This window comes from Lindgomyces ingoldianus, assembly GCF_010093535.1.
Source record: "Lindgomyces ingoldianus strain ATCC 200398 unplaced genomic scaffold BDR25scaffold_21, whole genome shotgun sequence".
Taxonomy (NCBI): Eukaryota; Fungi; Ascomycota; class Dothideomycetes; order Pleosporales; family Lindgomycetaceae; genus Lindgomyces; species Lindgomyces ingoldianus.
Genome location: NW_022985182.1, coordinates 915,522 through 933,283, shown reverse-complemented (window position 1 = coordinate 933,283; position 17,762 = coordinate 915,522). Strand labels below are relative to the sequence as shown.

Here is a 17,762-nt window from a genome sequence, read left to right as displayed (position 1 = left end):
GAGTGTAGCAACTAAATAGCTTTTATTTAACTTATGCGACTTGGTGATACGTCTTGAATTTGCCCACCGCTATCCCACATCACACGGGACGATATTTGCGTTAGAAACGTACTTTTAAAAAGTAAGAGAAAGGTCTCATGGCTTGAGTATTGACCACCTCTTTGCGCCCAACTCTCAATCGATTAAGTACAAAGGATATCCCCTCCCTCGCCCTATCTTTCTCCCCAGCTCCCTTCCTTAACCATTCGGTAACATCTCGCGCAATTTGATTGAGCATGGAGGCAACCCCAGCTGATCCAAATGCGGGTGAGTCTGCATAAGAGTTGTCAAAGCAGCTCTACCTGAGTATGTTCACCCATCATGCAACTTAAGTCTGAGCTGACACTGCTTTTACTGATTGTCCGGTCTGATTTGTTCTTAGACTTCACTGTTTGAATTGATGGGGGTCATGAGTTTAAAGTGCGCAGGACGATTCTCTATAGTCGCTGCGGGTGAGTGAGTGATTTCGCCGCTCACTCAGCCGTAAGTAAACAAAATCCCGGCTCTTTGAATTAGGTATTTCTTGATGCTTACTTTTTTAGACTTCGGTTGTCGCCTGTATCGGCTTTTACGATGTCATCGAATTCGAGGCTATGCCTCGTTCCTGCTACGACGGCAAATGCGACTGACCAGCTACTCTGTAAATGCTTCGACCGAAGACCAACACCGTATAGGCGCATATCACCAAATCGGTCTTCAATTCGTGAGTGCTCAAATCTGAAGTCAGTGAACTTTCCGAATATGGGGCCAACTAATTCGGGGTTCACCTGAAGATTTTACGAATGATGGGATACTTGACAGCATGGTCGATGTCTTCAGCATGCTCTCTAAACTCCCCAACCTAGGTCCGACGAATTAGTTGAAGGAAGAAGCAGCAAAGGCCTTCCGTGAACATCTGGACGGCAATACAAAAACCTATACTGTGCAATTTCATGGCATTTTCTAGTCGAGTACCGAACGCCGCTGCAGACCTTTTGACCAGCACCAGCCTAAACTTGAATCATTTCCCAACACTTGGAAATATTCATCGTGCAACACGTCTTTCCGGTATGCGCTAGAACATGGCCGACCGTTGCATTCGTCTGATTGGATTCTTTGTCTTTACCCTAACTCTCCCAAAAAATCGACCAACTGGTAAGTCGTCTCCATTTGGACTCTTCCAGAAAGGTTGCGCTGGGTGTGCGGGCTAACTCGTGGAATTCCGCTTTAGATGCGAAGGCTTTCAGTTATTGGGCTTTCTCCATCCCCACAACTCCTTCAGGTAATCTTCAAGTCAGGGCATGGACTAGGTGGGGACAAGTCTAACTCTTTCTCAGTAGCTTAGCTCATCACCATGTTCTCTATTTTCTTGAACCAAGTTCCTCTAGCGAAGATAAAGACTTTGGAGAACAATGAACCCATTTGGAAAGTCCTGGGACGACAAAGGCAATAAATCATATTATTTTGTGTGCTACAGTTCCATTTCAGTGTTGCATTTTCGGATGCCTTGACCTGAGTTTAGTAAATCAAGGTGATGCAAATTTTGAAAACGCTGCAATTGGAAATACCCTTGAACAATTTCCGGAGGTCGAGTATTGGAAGTGATGTAAAGGAATACTGATGGTGGACAACTCATCGACAGCTTAATTACTATAGAAGCGAATGATAAGAGCTTGCAGTCATGCTCATACTCTTGCAACAAGTACTTCGAGAGCTAACGAAACCTAGAGGTGGGAGGAAACTAATGTGTTCCCATCTTTTGCTTCTCTGCTTAGTATAGGGCTGATGGAAAGGGTTCAGAACTAAGCTGACTTCACTTTCATCCTGAATCGTCAACGCATCTACCTCCAAAACAGCTGGTCTAATATAATTACGGACAGCCGCAACAGAACGAAGTGAGTAATGGCTCCCTAATTCTCCCAGCTTGTACTCAGTTGGTAGTAGGATAGGCGCAAGATTGTGGAGGGGTTCAAGCCGGGATATCGAAGAGGTGCGTAACCGGAGGACGAACCCAGGAAGAACCTACTGTCAATCTTCAGGACATTGTCCCTACAGAGATGTTAAGGCGGCTTGCTGTATGTCTCGTTAGCGAACATCCAGGGTAAGGCTAATTAATATACCTTAATGATAAGTGATAATAGAGGCCACCAATGTGTATATTTACTTAGACAATATGGATGGAAAGGAATTAGGGAAGTTTAACATGCGCTATTTGACTTCGGCGAGATTCTGACTATGGCGTCCTGGTGTTGTGAATAGAAAGTGTCGTGTATACTGAGAGCCTTGGCTAGGGCTCAGAGCCTGGGACGCGGCTCGGGATCTGGAGATAGTATGTTCCGAAGCTCGGTGTATATAAGGAGAGCCTTCAACTCTCTTAGATAGGAGAGTTACTTTATCCGATCTTCTGAACAGCTATTGCCAAGCTATTTTATCCTCCACAGAAAGTGTAAGGTGAAGGAAGATTGATGGTGGGCAAATAATCGACGCCTAATTTGCATAGAGATTACCAATTCCTTCTCATCTCTCGCTTCTCTAGTTAGTATGAGACTTGATGAAGAGAGCTCAAATCAAACATACTCTTCTCCCACCTCCTGGTTTTAAGTGCATACTGTGGAATGGCTGATCTGATAGAGCCCTGGATACAATCTAGCAGGAGACAACGATATCCCTTTTCGCATCCCATTCCCATATCCACATGCAAAAGCCAAATTAAAAAATAGTAGATGCAACATCAGCGATCGTGCATTAATGTTTTTGCAATCGCCTCGACCCTTGGATTGATCCTCGCTATATTAGACCAGGTTTAACTTCGAGCATTCACAAATTCAACTTATTTCTTTCCCCTACCCCTCGCATTAAATGTCTTCAGCGGATCAATTTTCCCTGTTTTATTCCTGATAAACTTCTTCCCTTTCCCCTTTGCTCGATTCATGGCTCTGGCCCTTCGAAACCTATTCTCACTCTCCTTATTTGGGCCCACAAACCCAATATCTTCTGTCAACGCTTTCTTACTGCCACCGGGTAGGAGATAGTCTGGTACGTGCTTGAGATGTGCTTGGATACGGGCTGGGTGGTTGAGGTTCTGGTCATGGCGGAGGTGAGAGAGGGCGGCGGGGTTTTCTTCGAACTAGAGTGCAGTGAGTATCTGTTGGGAAATAGATGGGGGCATGGGAAGCGTACATATCTGGAGAGCTTCTGGCTCTTCAAGAGCTCTGATCTCAACTCCTTGATTCGAGCTTCTCGAATTGCGATCTTCGTCACCGCTCTTAACGCATCAGAAAATCGATATCGGAAGGGTTCCAGCCTCTTCATGTCAAATGCATAATCTTCCACTTTCTGACCCTCCTTCTGGTGCTTCTCCACCTTCCGCAGCACCTCCTCATCGTTCTCGCATCCTGCAAATGTTGTCGGTTTGTGTCTGCGATACTGGTCCTTCGAAATGACGAAGGTGATGGCAGTGCCGGATTTCCCAGCGCGTGCGGTGCGGCCAATGCGGTGGAAATATGATTTGTAGGAAGACGGCATGTCAAAGTTCAGGACGCAAGAGACGTTAAGGAAGTCGATCCCTCGGGAGACACCGGAGTCGTTTTTGCAAGTGGACTTGGTCTTCTTTTGGGATTTGGCGGGGGGTTCGGTATCCGCATTTGTGCCGCCGTCCGTAGTATCCAGCTTGACCTTCTTGCGAGCCTTTGAAACGCACTCTGGCAGTTCCTCTGGGCCCTCCGCATCCTCCAACTGCTTATATTGCTTACTCTTCCTCTTTGCTTCTATCCCTAGCACCTCATTCTCATCGGAGGCAATAAGAATTTCGTATACATTCTTGTTAAATTCTTCGACAATGTGCAATCTGCTAGTAAGCGGTAGCTCCGAGTTCAGGACACAGCTCCTGATACCAAATTGCTCTAGGAACAGCTTCACTCTGTATGACCTGTCTAAATCTCCCACAAAGATGATCGTCTTGCCCTTGATCAACTTGAGCAGAAACATAGCGTATATGAGGAGGAATTTCTCGTCTTCAGCGCACCGTATGACATATTGCTTCACAAGCTGTGCGCCCTTTTCGAGGTCGTCGAGCCTGAGGATCACTGGGTCACGGCAGAATAGGCCTTTAAGGGTTTCGAGTTCGGTGTTTAGAGTTGCGCTCATGAGACTGAAAATTGTTAGTGTCTCCTCCATCCCTATTCGGAAGTGGAAGGTCCTACAAGATTTGGACGCCCTTTGGCATGCTCTTCGCAATATTGTCTAGGTCCTCCTCGAAGCCGTACCCCATAACCAAATCTCCTTCATCAATCACCAGATGTGCGAGATTCTGGAGCGATAGAGCGCCATTGTTTAGGTTCACGCTTGCTCTTGCCGGAGTCGCAACTACAATGTCTGGCAAATCAGCCAACTTGGCCCGTTGCACAACATCCGATTCCCTGCCTGCAATATTCTGTACACGAATGTCTTGTCCGCAGTGTGCGGTAAGCGATTGTGTGAGCTTCGTAACCTGGAGAGCAAGTTCCTTGGTGGGGACGAGGATGAGGGTGGAGATTTCTCGCTCTTTGCGACGGATAGTTTTGTGGAGAATGGGGAGGAGGTAGGCGGCCGTTTTACCCGTCCCAGTCCCTGATCGCGCCAGGATGTCTTTCCCCTCGAGAGCAATTGGGATTGCCTTGGCCTGGACTGGTTCTTGTTAGCCTATATGCAAGCGATTTCCGAGGGAACCTCATCCCACCATGAGTTGGCGACGACCATCGCTGGTCGCGAACGCCGCGGAGGAGTCGAGGCTCTAAGCCAAAGGAGTCAAACGTTGATTGCGGTTCTTTCGTAATCACAGACGCAACTTCCGGAACATCGTGCTCATTGAGCTTTCGTTTCATGGTGGCGAAATAAGAGCGCGCTGCAAATTTTGGCGGTTTAGATAGACGTTTAGGGACGAACTTTTAACTTTTCTGCGATGCCAAGGCTCGAGCTCTATCAGGCTTAGCGCACCCCGCATCGGAGAAACTATCCCCCATCGCCATTTCGCACTCCTGAGTTCTAAAGCCTTCATGGGTAGTGACTTAACAGCCGAACACGATACCGGTATCAGTCTCTTATCGAAGCAGCATTTAGATATTGCTTTGGTTTATTTCTTAGCTCCAGATAGACTTTTCTCCTTTCTCTTACCAATCTTCAATCTTCTTCAATCTTCCTCCAACTTCATCTATTCAAGGCTTTTTGAGATGATAGGACGATAAAACTCGCCTATTTACTGCCAGTGTTTCTTCTCCACCAGATTGGAGGAGTTTTTGTTGGTCTGGAAGTCGGCTCGCCAGCAGTGATAACTATTTAAAATGCGCCTCATCCATGTGGACACCCTTGAGCTAAAGCTGTTCAACGATAGCGAGCTCCCCGAATATGCCATCCTTTCCCACACGTGGGGTAATGAGGAGATCACTCTTCAAGATATGCTAGAGATTGAGAAGCTGAAGCAGATGTCTAAGATCTTAACCGACCAAGCCGCATTTACCAATCAGACCACGTTGGCATTCGACCCCCATCTCATGTTCCCAGCTTTCCAATTGCTGTTCAATGGCGAGTACAGCAATGCCGTCCAGGAGGCTTTCACGAACTCTGAAAGGTGGTTCACAGGCAGGTCCGGCTATATGAAGATCGTCAAATGCGCAGAGAAAGCAAAGAGCTTGGGGATCCCGTACATATGGGTCGACACCTGTTGTATTGACAAGACAAGTAGCGCAGAGCTGCAGGAGGCCATCAACTCTATGTATCGGTATTATAAAAACGCTTCCAGATGTATTGTCTACCTTGCCGATGCTATGCCGTTTGGACCAAATATTACGCATTCCGGTCGCAAGCACTTCAGAAATGTTCTGGCATCTTCGAGATGGGTCACACGAGGATGGACTCTCCAAGAGCTGATAGCGCCCCAGTCCATTAGGTTTTATGCGCAAGACTGGACTTACTTATGCAGTAAGGTCTCCTGTATGGATGAATTGTCCGAGGTTACCGGCATCCCCTCCGCGATCCTTGAAATCGGGGATCCCAGTCAGGCTTGCGTTGCACAGAGGATGTCCTGGGCGTCGAATCGCTCAACAACTCGCATCGAAGATACAGCATACTCTCTTATGGGCCTCTTCGATATCCAAATGCCAATGCTCTATGGAGAAGGCGAAAAGGCGTTCATCCGCCTACAAGAGGAGATTCTCAAGACTTCCGATGATTACTCTATTTTCGCATGGGATTTGGACGAATTCGGGTTGTCAAAATACCGAGGCTTGCTTGCCAGATCACCCGCAGAGTTTAAACTATGCGGAACGTATGAACGAGACGACTCATTAGTCGGATTGGAGTTCCCAATCACTTCTACAAATCTTGGCTTGCATGTCCAACTCGAAATGCGACAACACGGTCCGGAGAATAGTGTGTTCATAGCCTCCCTGCGTACCATCAACAGCGACAAGAAGCGATTAGGCATTTTGCTCAAGAAATTGGACAATGATAACCAGTATGCAAGAATTGGAAAAGGGTTTCTGAGGTCTCTATTGGAGGAGCGGTTGGAAGGTTGGGGCCCACGTGCAATATATGTGCGGCAAAAGCTCTCAGTTCCGGCCACACTATTCGCTCAAGAGATGTACAGCTTCTTCATTCGAGAAGAATCCCTCCGTGCAGTGCGAGCCGTTCAAGCCTGGCCTCCTACGTACTGGGACTCAGAAAAGATGGAGTTGTTGATCCCACCCCACGAGGAGACCGTATTCGGAGTCCTGTTTTTCGGTCCTTTGCATTTTAACAAAAATATAGTGCAGGGGAATTTTGCCTTTCCTACTGACGACATACCTGGATTCCAGGTTGTTCTAGGATTTGAGCGTAAAAGCCGCCATTATTGGTGCAAGATCGTTGATGCGCCCGCATACTCATGGCCTGATATCCATGACAGTGAGGGAGCATGGTTGACACTCTTGAGGAGGCTCATACCCTTCAGGAATCTAGTTTGCGGTATTGAAGGCTCAAGGCTGAGTACTGCAACCTTTCACTTTGGAAATTCCGCTCTAAAAGTTACTGGGAAGATTCAAGCGGGGTTGAGCCGTGATAATATCGCCCTAGAGGTCCAAATTAAGGATGAGCTATCATTTAATACATGAGACTCTTGTTCAGCCTTGCACAGCCACTTCCTTAACGCACTAATTACCTCCACACTCAAGCGCATCACTCATCCTCCCATCTACCTTCCTTCAACAAAGCCTTGAATTGGATAAGCTCCCTTCCCTTCTTACAACAGAGTGTCGTTTCTGATTTATCCTACAATATCGACTTTCCACTGCGGCTAGCTTGACTATACGCTTGGTTCGATAAGGGTCCTAAAGCTGCGCTCTAACCTTCCAAACTGTCGCATCAAAGTCTAGTTAAGACATGGCCACATGCCGATGCTCTATTAGTGCCTGTACTATGTACGGGGGAGAGACATCGAGGATTAAGATATTCTTGTTTACAATCATCTAACGAGGATTTGCAAGAATCTAGACCATTTTCTAGGCATAGCGAAACGGCGTTTGTGGAGCTAGGCGCTGCGCATAAGTTAGTCCGATCACTTCGAGAAGGACCATCAAATTCAATAGATGCAGGGAATTCGTGAATGGACAATTGAGGTGCTGAACTTGCCTGCCATCAAACTGGAACTAGACTTGGTTTTCAGTGTCTCCAATAAACCTAGACAGCCTCGTCTCTTTTGCCTAGATTCGCTTCTGTTAGCGATAATATGGGCATCTCCGTTGGATTATCCAGGTTTATATCAGATTAACTTGAGTTGGCTCAATAACGGCTATCGCAGCTGTGCTCCAGCGTATATTGGGACCAAATTTTGATCGTTCAAGTTCTACTGACTTGCGATGTCCGAGCCTTAATTGGAACTAAAATAAGCCAAATAGAGTTGTGTCGCTCAGGCAATTGGGGTAGCCTTAATAGGAGGTGAGCATTGGCACAGTGGCTGGTGGAAAGCCCTTGAGCAGAGCCTTTTCATCAAGTTTCAGAGAGAATAGAATGCCCGCCAAGATGGCTGCAGTCCTGTGACGAGTTCCCCCGCAAAAATGCTCATGTGGTTTTGATATTCTCAGTACAGGGACGTTCGAGACAGGATCTACGCACTGCTGGCTCTCGAGGATGGCTGCGGCTTCGGGGTGCATTACTGTGGAGGTTATCCTTCCTTCCTTGGAAAGCCAGAAGTTGTTTCATTGTTTGGGATAGGCACCTTATGCCATGCCCTGCGCTTGTCCCTTGAAGATCTTAAGGATGATGTGAAGAAAAACACTTCAAGAGCTGTATCACTCTAAGTGAACGGGAGTACACTTCACAACCCCAACGCCATTTTCATGGAATTTAGCACTAGGCCACATATTGTGCAGCATTGGTGGCAAGACCTCGCTAAGGCTAACTAGTAATTGTCTATCTGAAAGGGCATTAATGCCAGTGTTCGTAATGGGTGGTTAACCCACTTGCAGTTGATCAACTGCAGGTACGCGGGTGCCCGTAGGTGGTGCCTTAGGGAGCTCAGGCTGAAAGCTAATCCAGTAGGATCTATACCCAACGAGGGAGTTTCAGACGCCAAGAGAGTGAATTGAGGTAGCGAATCTAGTCGACCAAACATTAATTTATAGGCCACGTATCTTCAAAGTCAACGTACCTGACATTGGCTTCTAATTCTCCACCGAGGAGCAACTGCAGGTAACTGAGTCCTGCGGTTGATTCACTGCAGTTACAAGTGGGTCAACTACCCATTAGAACACTGCTTACTGTGCCCTACCTTTCAAGGTGAATCACAGAAAGTGCACTACTTGTTTCTGATCGAGAGAGGTCGACCATACAGGCCCACACATCTTGCTGAGAATTACTCTTAGTAGTAGACCCAAAGATCCCGCGAGAGCTCATCCTGGGACAGCTCTGACTAGGATACGGCCGATCAATCTCCTGTGGTGTCGAGACAATTCACGAATGGAGATTAATTTGCCTCTTGATCCTGAAGTTGCTCTGAATTTCGAGTATATCATACGGTTTCCTTCTGACTACTTGATCGAGCGCGTTTAAGAGGTTTCCGGATTTAAATAAATTGAACTTGAGAGATATGACTGCCGCAAGAAAGGGAGAAGATTAAGTCATGACACATACGATCGCAATACTTAAAGAGAGTAAATATGTGAGTGCAATTGGCGAAAATAATGATATTGTTTGGCATACTTGTCGGGATGACAACTTTAATCACTACGTGAACTCTTTCCGCCTAGCCGGGGTTAAACTCCGTTTGTTGGGCTCAAATTCGACATCTTGGCTCAATTACAGAAGATCGCGGTTGGATTCCGTAAATCCAAGGCGAGAACACGCTTACACCCCCAGACCCAGCCTTGTCCGATGGACGTAGCCTGCGAACTTTCCATCCCTCCTCGCTTCAGGACGGTTGACTAAGCATGAAAGGGACCACACTCCATCTGTTCCACTTTAGTCAAGTCATAAGAGAGCACAGACGTGACCTAGGTAATGAGAACGAATACTTATGTTATGGCTTTAACGTATTTGTAGGGGTGAACAAAATGAAAATCAGCATCTTAAAGAGGCCGTACCAGACTTAGTCAGCCCTATTACCCTAGCAGAATTGATCCCATCGACGTGATACAACCAAACACAAATTGTGGTGATGTGAAGACTTAAAAAGCAAGACTGAAAGTTGGGTCAAAGACCGTTTGTTGGAGAGAAGGAGGAAGTAACGTGATTGAGCGAAGAACAACGTATTTTGATGATTGAAGGAAAATCCAACAGTGGAGGGAGAGGAAGGGAGCAACGCGGAAGAAGACTTAGCCGCGCACCAGGTTTATGTGGCTCACTCCAATTACTCTTCATTTTCCTCCTGGTAATAATTCAGGAGCTTGCTCAAATCTTCTGGAACAACGTCTCCAATATCTTTGACTTTGACGTTCCATTCAACTGGATAAATCTTCCCAAATCGGAGTCGAGAAGCTGGAGCCATGGTTAAACCCGAGGTGGCTGGTGTGACTTCAATCGGTTCTTTCACCATTCCGTTGCCGTATTCGCCTTGAACGTATTGCGGGCTCGATCCTTGGAAGTAAATGATTGCGTGCTCCGCGGGATTGCACCCAGGCTTTGTAGTGCCTCGGCCGGAATATGTGGAAATTGGACTTCAAGATCAGTAAATCTCTGCAAAGAGCGGCCGAAGGACGTACCAGGCATAGACAAACCCCCTGTTCACCTTTACAATTACGAATCGGCGAATCTGAGAGTACACCTGCTCTCCGTATGCTACGACAGAAAAGTTGTCGTCTCCATTTCGTCCCGGTGTTCCCGCCGGTTCTGAATGCAGCATTGAAAATACCTGACGGACTATTTAGCAAGCCGATTAAGCCTTATTCCAGGGTGAAAACACATACTTTCCCTCTCTTAAAGAATTGGCGTGCTTCGGCTCCGGTCCTCATTCTGTAGCCTTCGTAGTTGTTAACGCAACACATCTCGAGCTGCTGCTTTTGCACACACTTACTAGAATCTAAGGGCTCGTACCACCCCCTTTGCGGTGTACCGGCTATAAGACCCGGCACGGCCAGCCTGGTCTCCTGGGGAACTTTTCAAGTCGTGTTAGGCAATTCAATGGCCAACAGCTGTTTGGCTGTCTCACCTGGGTCGGGCATGTCTGGTTCATTTCTGGAGGGAGTGTAGTCGAAGTTTTGGTATGCGCCAGAATTCCCGTATGAACTAGTGGCGGGTTGGAAGTAGGTAGAACCGCCTTGGTGTTGAATCGGGTTGGTATGATAAATTGCACTTGCCACAAATGAGCCCGCATCAATTTGGTATGTATTCGAATTATTCTGAGGGTCTAACCTTGGGTACTGGGCTAAGTTACCCTGAGTCGCATTTCCATGGTATGAAAGAGAATTCTGCTGAGACCCTGGCGATGAGTAGTGGGTGAAGGTGTCCTGGGTCGCACTGTTTTGGCATGAATTCGGCGGAGAGTTTGGCTGTAGATACTGGCTCTGGGGCGACGATCCCGACCCGGAATCGGCCCTCTTGCCTCGACTAGACAAAGTTAGATTCAATCTAATCAAACCAAATGTATCTTACGTTTGTTGGTCCGACGTGAGTGAGACAGCTTGTGCCACGGTTTGCTGAGATGGGAGTGACTCTCCGCCCTGCTCGCTCCAATGGTACACAGGACTACCTGAAAGGGATTAGCGTTAGCCGATCGACAGAGCCTGAAGAGGTTCTCACTGTTGGAGTCGTATGTAACATAATAGTATTTCTTGTACGTTTCGCTCCACGTCCATACCGGAGCGTTAGCTGGCGCCATCTTCCTGTTCTTAGACACAGCAAGAATCATCCTCACAAACGCGACACGCGCTAATATATACACTATGAAGTTCGCCGAGAAATGCGGCTCTGCGACTGCGACTTGTCAACATATTGAGGGGGTGTCGACGATTGTCGCAATGGTGGCATGGTTTAACAGCTTTCTCCACTTCACAGGATGCGTGCATCTGCCGATTGATGATTATGACTGGAGGAGCTGGTGAATGTGACCTTGTTGCAAGGGAAGCCGGGGCTGTATGGCTTCTCCCATTTCGCGCCAAGAAAAAGGCTGCAGGGTGTGGGAAAAAGCGGCGTGCGTTCCGTGCCGCACGTTCCAGGGGCCTGGGAGGAATATCAGCCGACAGGCTATTGCCCCAAAAGTCGTTGACCGATCAGAGGGTAAGGCTACTGCATCCAGGTCTTCCGTTTATTTGCCTTCTTTTTTCTTGCACATGTGTATCGGCCTGGCGGGCTTTCGATCCCTCCACCTATTTCTGAGCCATTAGCCCGTTGTGTCGGAGCTCCTGTCGGATGATGGGCTTCATCTTACGACCTCTTACAATTACCCACGTATGCTGGACATTGGACGGGAATTCCACGGCTTTGCCTGCAGAGTCCCTGTTTGACAAAGCGGATTTGGATTATTTGGACGCTTTATTCTGTTGACTGGATTTGGCTTTGCCCTACCCTGATTCCAATCTAAGGCTACCCTCCGCAAATATTCCCTTGGAGAATGTTTGCGAAGATAAGACTCTGCGGATTTTGCAGAGGTCGTCATGTCCTGTGCCATGTTAACGGCAAGCCGTGAACAACAAGGCCGCAGATACAATGTGCTCGGAAATAGTGCAGACACTAAAAGATCGCCTAGGCTGGACCTAGACCTCCTTTTGAGCATCCGCCGAAGACTCGATGAAGCCGCAGAAACCCATCGGAAACTGGTCACTGAAAGAGAGAAATTACTCATCCACCGGGAAAATGTGAGATCCGCTGCGACGAAAGTACGTAGCCGAAGGATTGGGGCTGGAAACGCCGAAGCCGACTTCATGAACCTCCTCCGCGGATTTACCAACCAGTTTGGACATCTCTTCACGTCCCACCTCATTACTGCTTATCAGAAAGTTCAAGAAGCGCGAGATGCGTTGGGAACGGTCGAAGAAGATTACCTGTGTGCCGAACGCTCACTGGGAGGTTTCGAGTGGACATTCATTGACAAGGAGAATGACTTCTACCAGTACGAACTCCAGGATCTTTTCTCGGATGAATTCTTGGACCAATATTCCCACATCAATGCAGAAGAACCCCGTCTACCACCAGGGCCAGTACTAGATACCGTCCCTTCTTCTACTGTTGTCAGGTTGGAACTCCAAGCAGCCTTGGCTAAGCTCAACCAGCTAAGAACGCAGTTTAATGCGCTTCGACCGCAACAAGCCAGATACCTCGAAGAAAAGAGGGCTCAGAAACGGCATAAAAACAATAATTTAACTAGGACAACAGACACAGAATTTGTGACCAGATACAGCGCCTTCCTGGCTGAAATCTCGGACCAAGAAGTCAAGGCTCAACATTTAAAACTTACTCTTATGCAGCACGAGGCCTCGGAATCAGTAATTGCCCGCCGAAGTTCTGATCCTTGCCCTTTCGACGGACGGGAAATGTCATTCGATATCGTAAGAAGAGCTCAGACGGACGGAGCTGTTTCAACTCTGTTGGAGAATGCTGCCTTCCAGCACCGCACTCACGAGTGGATATTAGAAAGACTCAAAGGCGACCCGTTAGAGAAGACAATATATCTCAATATACTCGCCCAATTCGGAGTTCCCCATACCGAGCATGAATCTTGGGAAGACCGCGCTACTCAATACTGGCCACACGACATGAGCGAACAACCACTGCAGACAATCAAAGAGCCGTTTTCGGTAAGCCACCACACGATCCAGTCTCCAAACCAAAACACTTCCCAAAGTTCTCAGTGGCAATATCCAAGCGACAACTTCCCCTCTACCCCACGGAAGCCTAAACTTAGGCTGAATTTCGAGGACAATTTCAACTATGCACCGGCACCGTCTTTAGAATACGATGAGCCTCAGGAGCAGATTAGGATGCAGGTCCCGCCATTACCCCTTCCTGGAGAGCTCCGTTCACAACAACACCTAAAGTCAATTACAGACAAAAGCAGTAAAATCCCAGCGTTAAGAATCGTTCCCACTGATGCCCAAGACGTAGCTCCGGATCCTAAATCTCCTACCTCATCACCTTTGGGCACGAATCGTATTCTTTGAACTATACCTTTAAACATGGCGAATATTTTGGGCTTTCAATCTCCTCTAGCACGGTATGATGGCGCCCAGGTCTCAGAAGCCTCCGAGAATGAGGGGTCCCCCCACGTCCGCTCCCAAAGGCTTTTTCCATCGGTGGGGCAGAGGGAAACTCCAGCCAGACCGGAGAACTCTATGGGACCTACTACTAATACAGAATTTGGCCAAAGTCTTTCAGACCCGCATTCTCGAAAGAGCCTCACCACTGAGCCTAGACCATTCGTTCCCAACGCTCTATTTACTACCCCTAAGCCAGATCACCATGCCCCACGGATTGAATTGAGGCCTCCTTACTCGGCTCCAATTTTTGAAGAGTCCTTAGGGCCTAATAGTAAGAACCCCACTTGCATGGTTATATTATCTAACACGAAAAGGCCAAACACAATCTACTCCCGATGCCCAAATTCCGATTCCATTCTCGGTGAGGCTTTCCCATTGCCCTTCATACATCCCACCATTCCACGCATCCCTCAGTACTACCTCTCTAGCGTTGTCACGGCCAGCTTCAGAATGCTCCGGCCGACGGCGAAAAATCCGTGGCAACCTTCCTGACTCAGCTTCATTCTTTTCTCCTGCTCCTGCTGACTTAGGCAAATACTCAGATTGACAGCTGCGACCGTTTTGGTAAGTTTCATAATATGCTTCGAGGCCTTTGATCTCCATACGATTTACTGCTCGCGTAACAGTTTAAATAACCTGATCGAACAGCTTCCGCAGCCTCAGATGAAGACATCGTCCAGGCCGGTATTTAGAAATTTCGCCATTTCCCCAAGCTGCAGATGCCGGCCTCGTTTGCCTTGGATCATCCACTTCCCACATTGGCAATACTTCGTCTGTTTCAACACAGCCCAAGTAATATCTCACAACTTCTCGTATTAGGGCACTGCCTTCCTTTTTAAGGATTTCCACTGGTGTCAGCAATTCGTTTCTCGGCCGAACCTGAGCGCTCAGCCACAAGCAGGAATGCGTGTGCGTTTTAAGGGGAGATCACGAAGTGGTCAGTTCTTACGAAGAACGCTAGCGTAACGGGAAACATTGATTGCCTTTTCCTAGCCGTTTCTCGTTCGGCTTCTCACTACCCTCATCTGTTTAAGATTTAGAGTCGTCTCCTTCAACAACCTTCTCGGTCTTCGTAGCTTCGTTATATTGAGATACAATTAAAGCAACCCGCAACAGATTTTTATTGGTTCATTGCACATTTCCCCGTTCGGAGGATGTTTGGTACCCATATCGTTGGATTGTTGTACTTTTCAGGCTGCAACCTTCCGCAGATGACCATTCGGGATAATACTATTCTCTTTTGGACTGTTGGATAATTGAGTGAGAATTCCGTTAATTGGACCTACCTAAATTTGCTGCATTAGCTTTCTCGAGACGGACTTGGATTTTGGAGTCATGAACTGCAGATGTTATTCGTTAGTGAAACAAAAACGGATCGCCTCGAGGCCTGTTTCAAGGGTTTCGAGTCCCTACAGGTCTCACTACACGAGACCAGCTGTAGCAAATCTCCCTTCTTCCTCGCCGCTAGTCTATATCTTATGCGCTATACAATTCCACGGACTTTGCGGTATCCTGTCGGCAAACGCAGAATGCATCAACGAGGCAACGTGCTTACAATTCATTGTTGGCCCTCGGTATCCGCTGGGGTAGTACAACAAGGTTCAAACAATTAGGGTCAGACGGACAAAGAGTTGCATGCACACAGCCTTCTTTTTTCATTGGCCATTGCATCGCCCCACAGGTAGATAGGCATCTACTTCGTCTTACAGTGAACGACAACAAGCTATCTTGACCGATATTTCTCCAAGGGAAAACCTAGCCTCCCCTTCTTTGTTTTACTCCAAAGCGAATAACGAGAAGTAAAGAGGTGCGCCTCAAATGTGACATAACCAATGGAGTCAAGCGGCCCAGTGAATGTCATCCATGTGTCGACCTCGGACATCGGAGAGCACTGTATTGGGCCACGAATTTGCGTCTCGCGTCGGCGTTTCGCTTGGAAGATGATTCCTGGGCGCCCAGTTGGGGCGAACCCGCAAAGGTCCTTGCTTTTGCAACAGATCCACCCAGGCTGCGGTGCGGCTGTATTCCTGCGAAAAGCCATCGAAATACGCTCCTTCGTGTCGGTCAGCACAACCGGCGTGTCCTGCACGCGTGTATTGGTAATTAGGCCTTGTAGCCCCCAGTACTTACTTCGTATGCGGGTTGGTACACATTGTCTGCTGAGGTACTAATTGGGAATCATTTCGATGCAAACATTACTTATTTTCATCAGTCAGCCGGCGAATGTGAAAAGATGAATGATGAATATGACTATGAAATTGGATAACTGTTCTAGTGATGACATGCAAAGGGGCAATAGAAACCCGGCTTCAGGTCGAGTGACATTCCACCCATTCTCATGCGCCGGAAACACTCACATATACCTAGAAACTTATTCCCGGATAGCTTCCGTCTAAGAACCCTCCCTACATATGTTGAAAAAAGGACGAGAGTGAAACATATCAGCTATCCCACTCTTCTCACAATGTGGCAAGAGCGTCACCTTTGAGATTCGTCTAGTCTCTGGTTGGCTGGGACGACCATGGTTGATGGGACATACCCTTAAAGTGTAATGTTTTAGCTGTACCTAGACTTCGGAGTTAAGGATTTATGGAGTAGACCGAGAGTGTTTTGTTGACTTTGCCCAAAGAGCTTGGAGAGAGATTCCTTAGAAGATGGTCGACAACCTCATCACCTGCGTACCACGACGGATTTAAGCTGGCATTGGAGCCTAGGGCTACCAGACGGAATATTAGAGTATTCTGCATATTAGGCGGTTAGACTATTTAGAACTGGATGATATCACTTAGGAGCATGGAAAATTGAGTGCTAGGAATAGCGTAATCAAATAATGTTTTAGGATCTGCACGTTCTCTTACATGGGACCGAAAGGGAAAGATATTCCCATGCCGCTGTTATTCATAGAGGTGGCACTTGAATGTTGCTGTACGAAGTATCAATGTGCGTGGCATCCCGTTTCTACAAGATGTTATGAGCAAAATCATGGCCGCCTTCGAGGCCAGAATACACTTACCCCAGGACATAACACTACAGATTGGATGTGACTTCGATCCTCTTTGGAGTGAACCGGAAGTGATACGCATCGGCTTTCAGGAACGAAGTGAACATACTGGGCGATTAGAAGATGAACGCTCCAATCAAGAGTATAAATTGAGCGAGCTCGAAGCAAGCTGTATTAACAGCCTAGCCGAGATACCTTAGCTGAGAGCATGGGAAATATGTATGTAAGAAATAAACTCAACACAAAGTCTGGTCTCCAGACAAAGGACGCTGGGAATTTAGACATCCTGCAGGATATGGTGCAGGAGCTGTATGACGGGCGGGGCGAATTGGGGCGTGCTCTTCCACCGCTTGAGTGACTTCGAATACCACCTTAGGCAGGAACTTGATGAAATAGATTTTCTGCGAGTGGTTGGACAAGGTAGGGGCGAATTGTTTAGAAGTAACTGGTACGATAGTGGCACAGCGACACTAATACCTCTTCACTTTATAAGAGAGAATATAAAATTGCAGCATGAATAATGGGACCAATTGGAGCATAAACTTTAACCTATCCTCATCTGGGGTCATAACGACTATAACTCTACTGGAATCAGGAAACAGGATCGTAGGGAACGGACGACTCCAAAGTTTACGACTGTCTCCATTGTAAGTAATTGAATATGTGTGCATACTTTCCCCTGCCAATCCAAATTGAAACAGCACAGCCTTCTCAACACGATGTGCCAACTTGAGTCAAATATCCAAACTCTGAGTCAATCACGTCGTCAAGAGAGCCACTTCAATCTTGCACTTGACATAAAGGCCAGGACTCGTTGAAAGTCATGTCGTTCTTCTCTATTTTGAGCCTTGAGCGGTATTTATCTTGTACATATAGCAATCGCCATTCAGGAATTTATATTCACTGTTAAATTACATGTAACAATACGTATCATAACTGTCTTTCGCCTTCTTTAGATTCCGTGTCTAGGTATTTTTCATTTTAATCATACGTGGGTCTCGTAATCATTAATTCAAGGTGATCCACCGTCGTTATTACCTTCCAAC

At 47.2% G+C, this 17,762-nt stretch overlaps 5 protein-coding genes across 5 annotated transcripts; 3 read left to right on the top strand and 2 right to left on the bottom strand.

Moving 5' to 3' along the window:
• Positions 1-1,100: 1,100 nt before the first annotated feature.
• BDR25DRAFT_394416 (uncharacterized protein) lies at positions 1,101-2,107 on the top strand (the record flags this gene model as incomplete). The annotated part of the gene is made up of 8 exons (XM_033698305.1): positions 1,101-1,206; positions 1,250-1,311; positions 1,364-1,447; positions 1,507-1,619; positions 1,661-1,696; positions 1,747-1,766; positions 1,826-1,913; positions 1,942-2,107. 8 exons carry the CDS (start codon positions 1,101-1,103, stop codon positions 2,105-2,107), a joined length of 675 nt encoding a protein of 224 aa, XP_033546306.1.
• A 538-nt stretch (positions 2,108-2,645) lies between these two features.
• Positions 2,646-4,880, bottom strand: BDR25DRAFT_289024 (DEAD-domain-containing protein; the record flags this gene model as incomplete). The annotated part of the gene is made up of 5 exons (XM_033688425.1): positions 2,646-3,145; positions 3,199-3,687; positions 3,799-4,168; positions 4,221-4,683; positions 4,736-4,880. 5 exons carry the CDS (start codon positions 4,878-4,880, stop codon positions 2,849-2,851), a joined length of 1,764 nt encoding a protein of 587 aa, XP_033546305.1. The 3' UTR covers positions 2,646-2,848.
• Positions 4,881-5,336: 456 nt separating this feature from the next.
• On the top strand, positions 5,337-6,536 carry BDR25DRAFT_167585 (uncharacterized protein; the record flags this gene model as incomplete). Its single annotated transcript, XM_033684103.1, has 1 exon — positions 5,337-6,536. A coding segment is annotated over one exon (1,200 nt), but the record flags the coding sequence as incomplete, so codon positions are not given.
• A 2,996-nt stretch (positions 6,537-9,532) lies between these two features.
• On the bottom strand, positions 9,533-11,449 carry BDR25DRAFT_304534 (uncharacterized protein). Its single transcript, XM_033690232.1, has 8 exons — positions 11,263-11,449; positions 11,116-11,212; positions 10,876-11,070; positions 10,673-10,815; positions 10,538-10,618; positions 10,431-10,483; positions 10,227-10,375; positions 9,533-10,181 (listed from the first exon to the last, which is right to left on the bottom strand). Exons 1-8 carry the CDS (start codon positions 11,339-11,341, stop codon positions 9,875-9,877), a joined length of 1,104 nt encoding a protein of 367 aa, XP_033546303.1. The 5' UTR covers positions 11,342-11,449; the 3' UTR covers positions 9,533-9,874.
• A 344-nt stretch (positions 11,450-11,793) lies between these two features.
• On the top strand, positions 11,794-13,957 carry BDR25DRAFT_304533 (uncharacterized protein). Its single transcript, XM_033690231.1, has one exon. The coding sequence runs from the start codon at positions 12,117-12,119 to the stop codon at positions 13,617-13,619; it is 1,503 nt and encodes a 500-aa protein (XP_033546302.1). The 5' UTR covers positions 11,794-12,116; the 3' UTR covers positions 13,620-13,957.
• Positions 13,958-17,762: the final 3,805 nt, after the last annotated feature.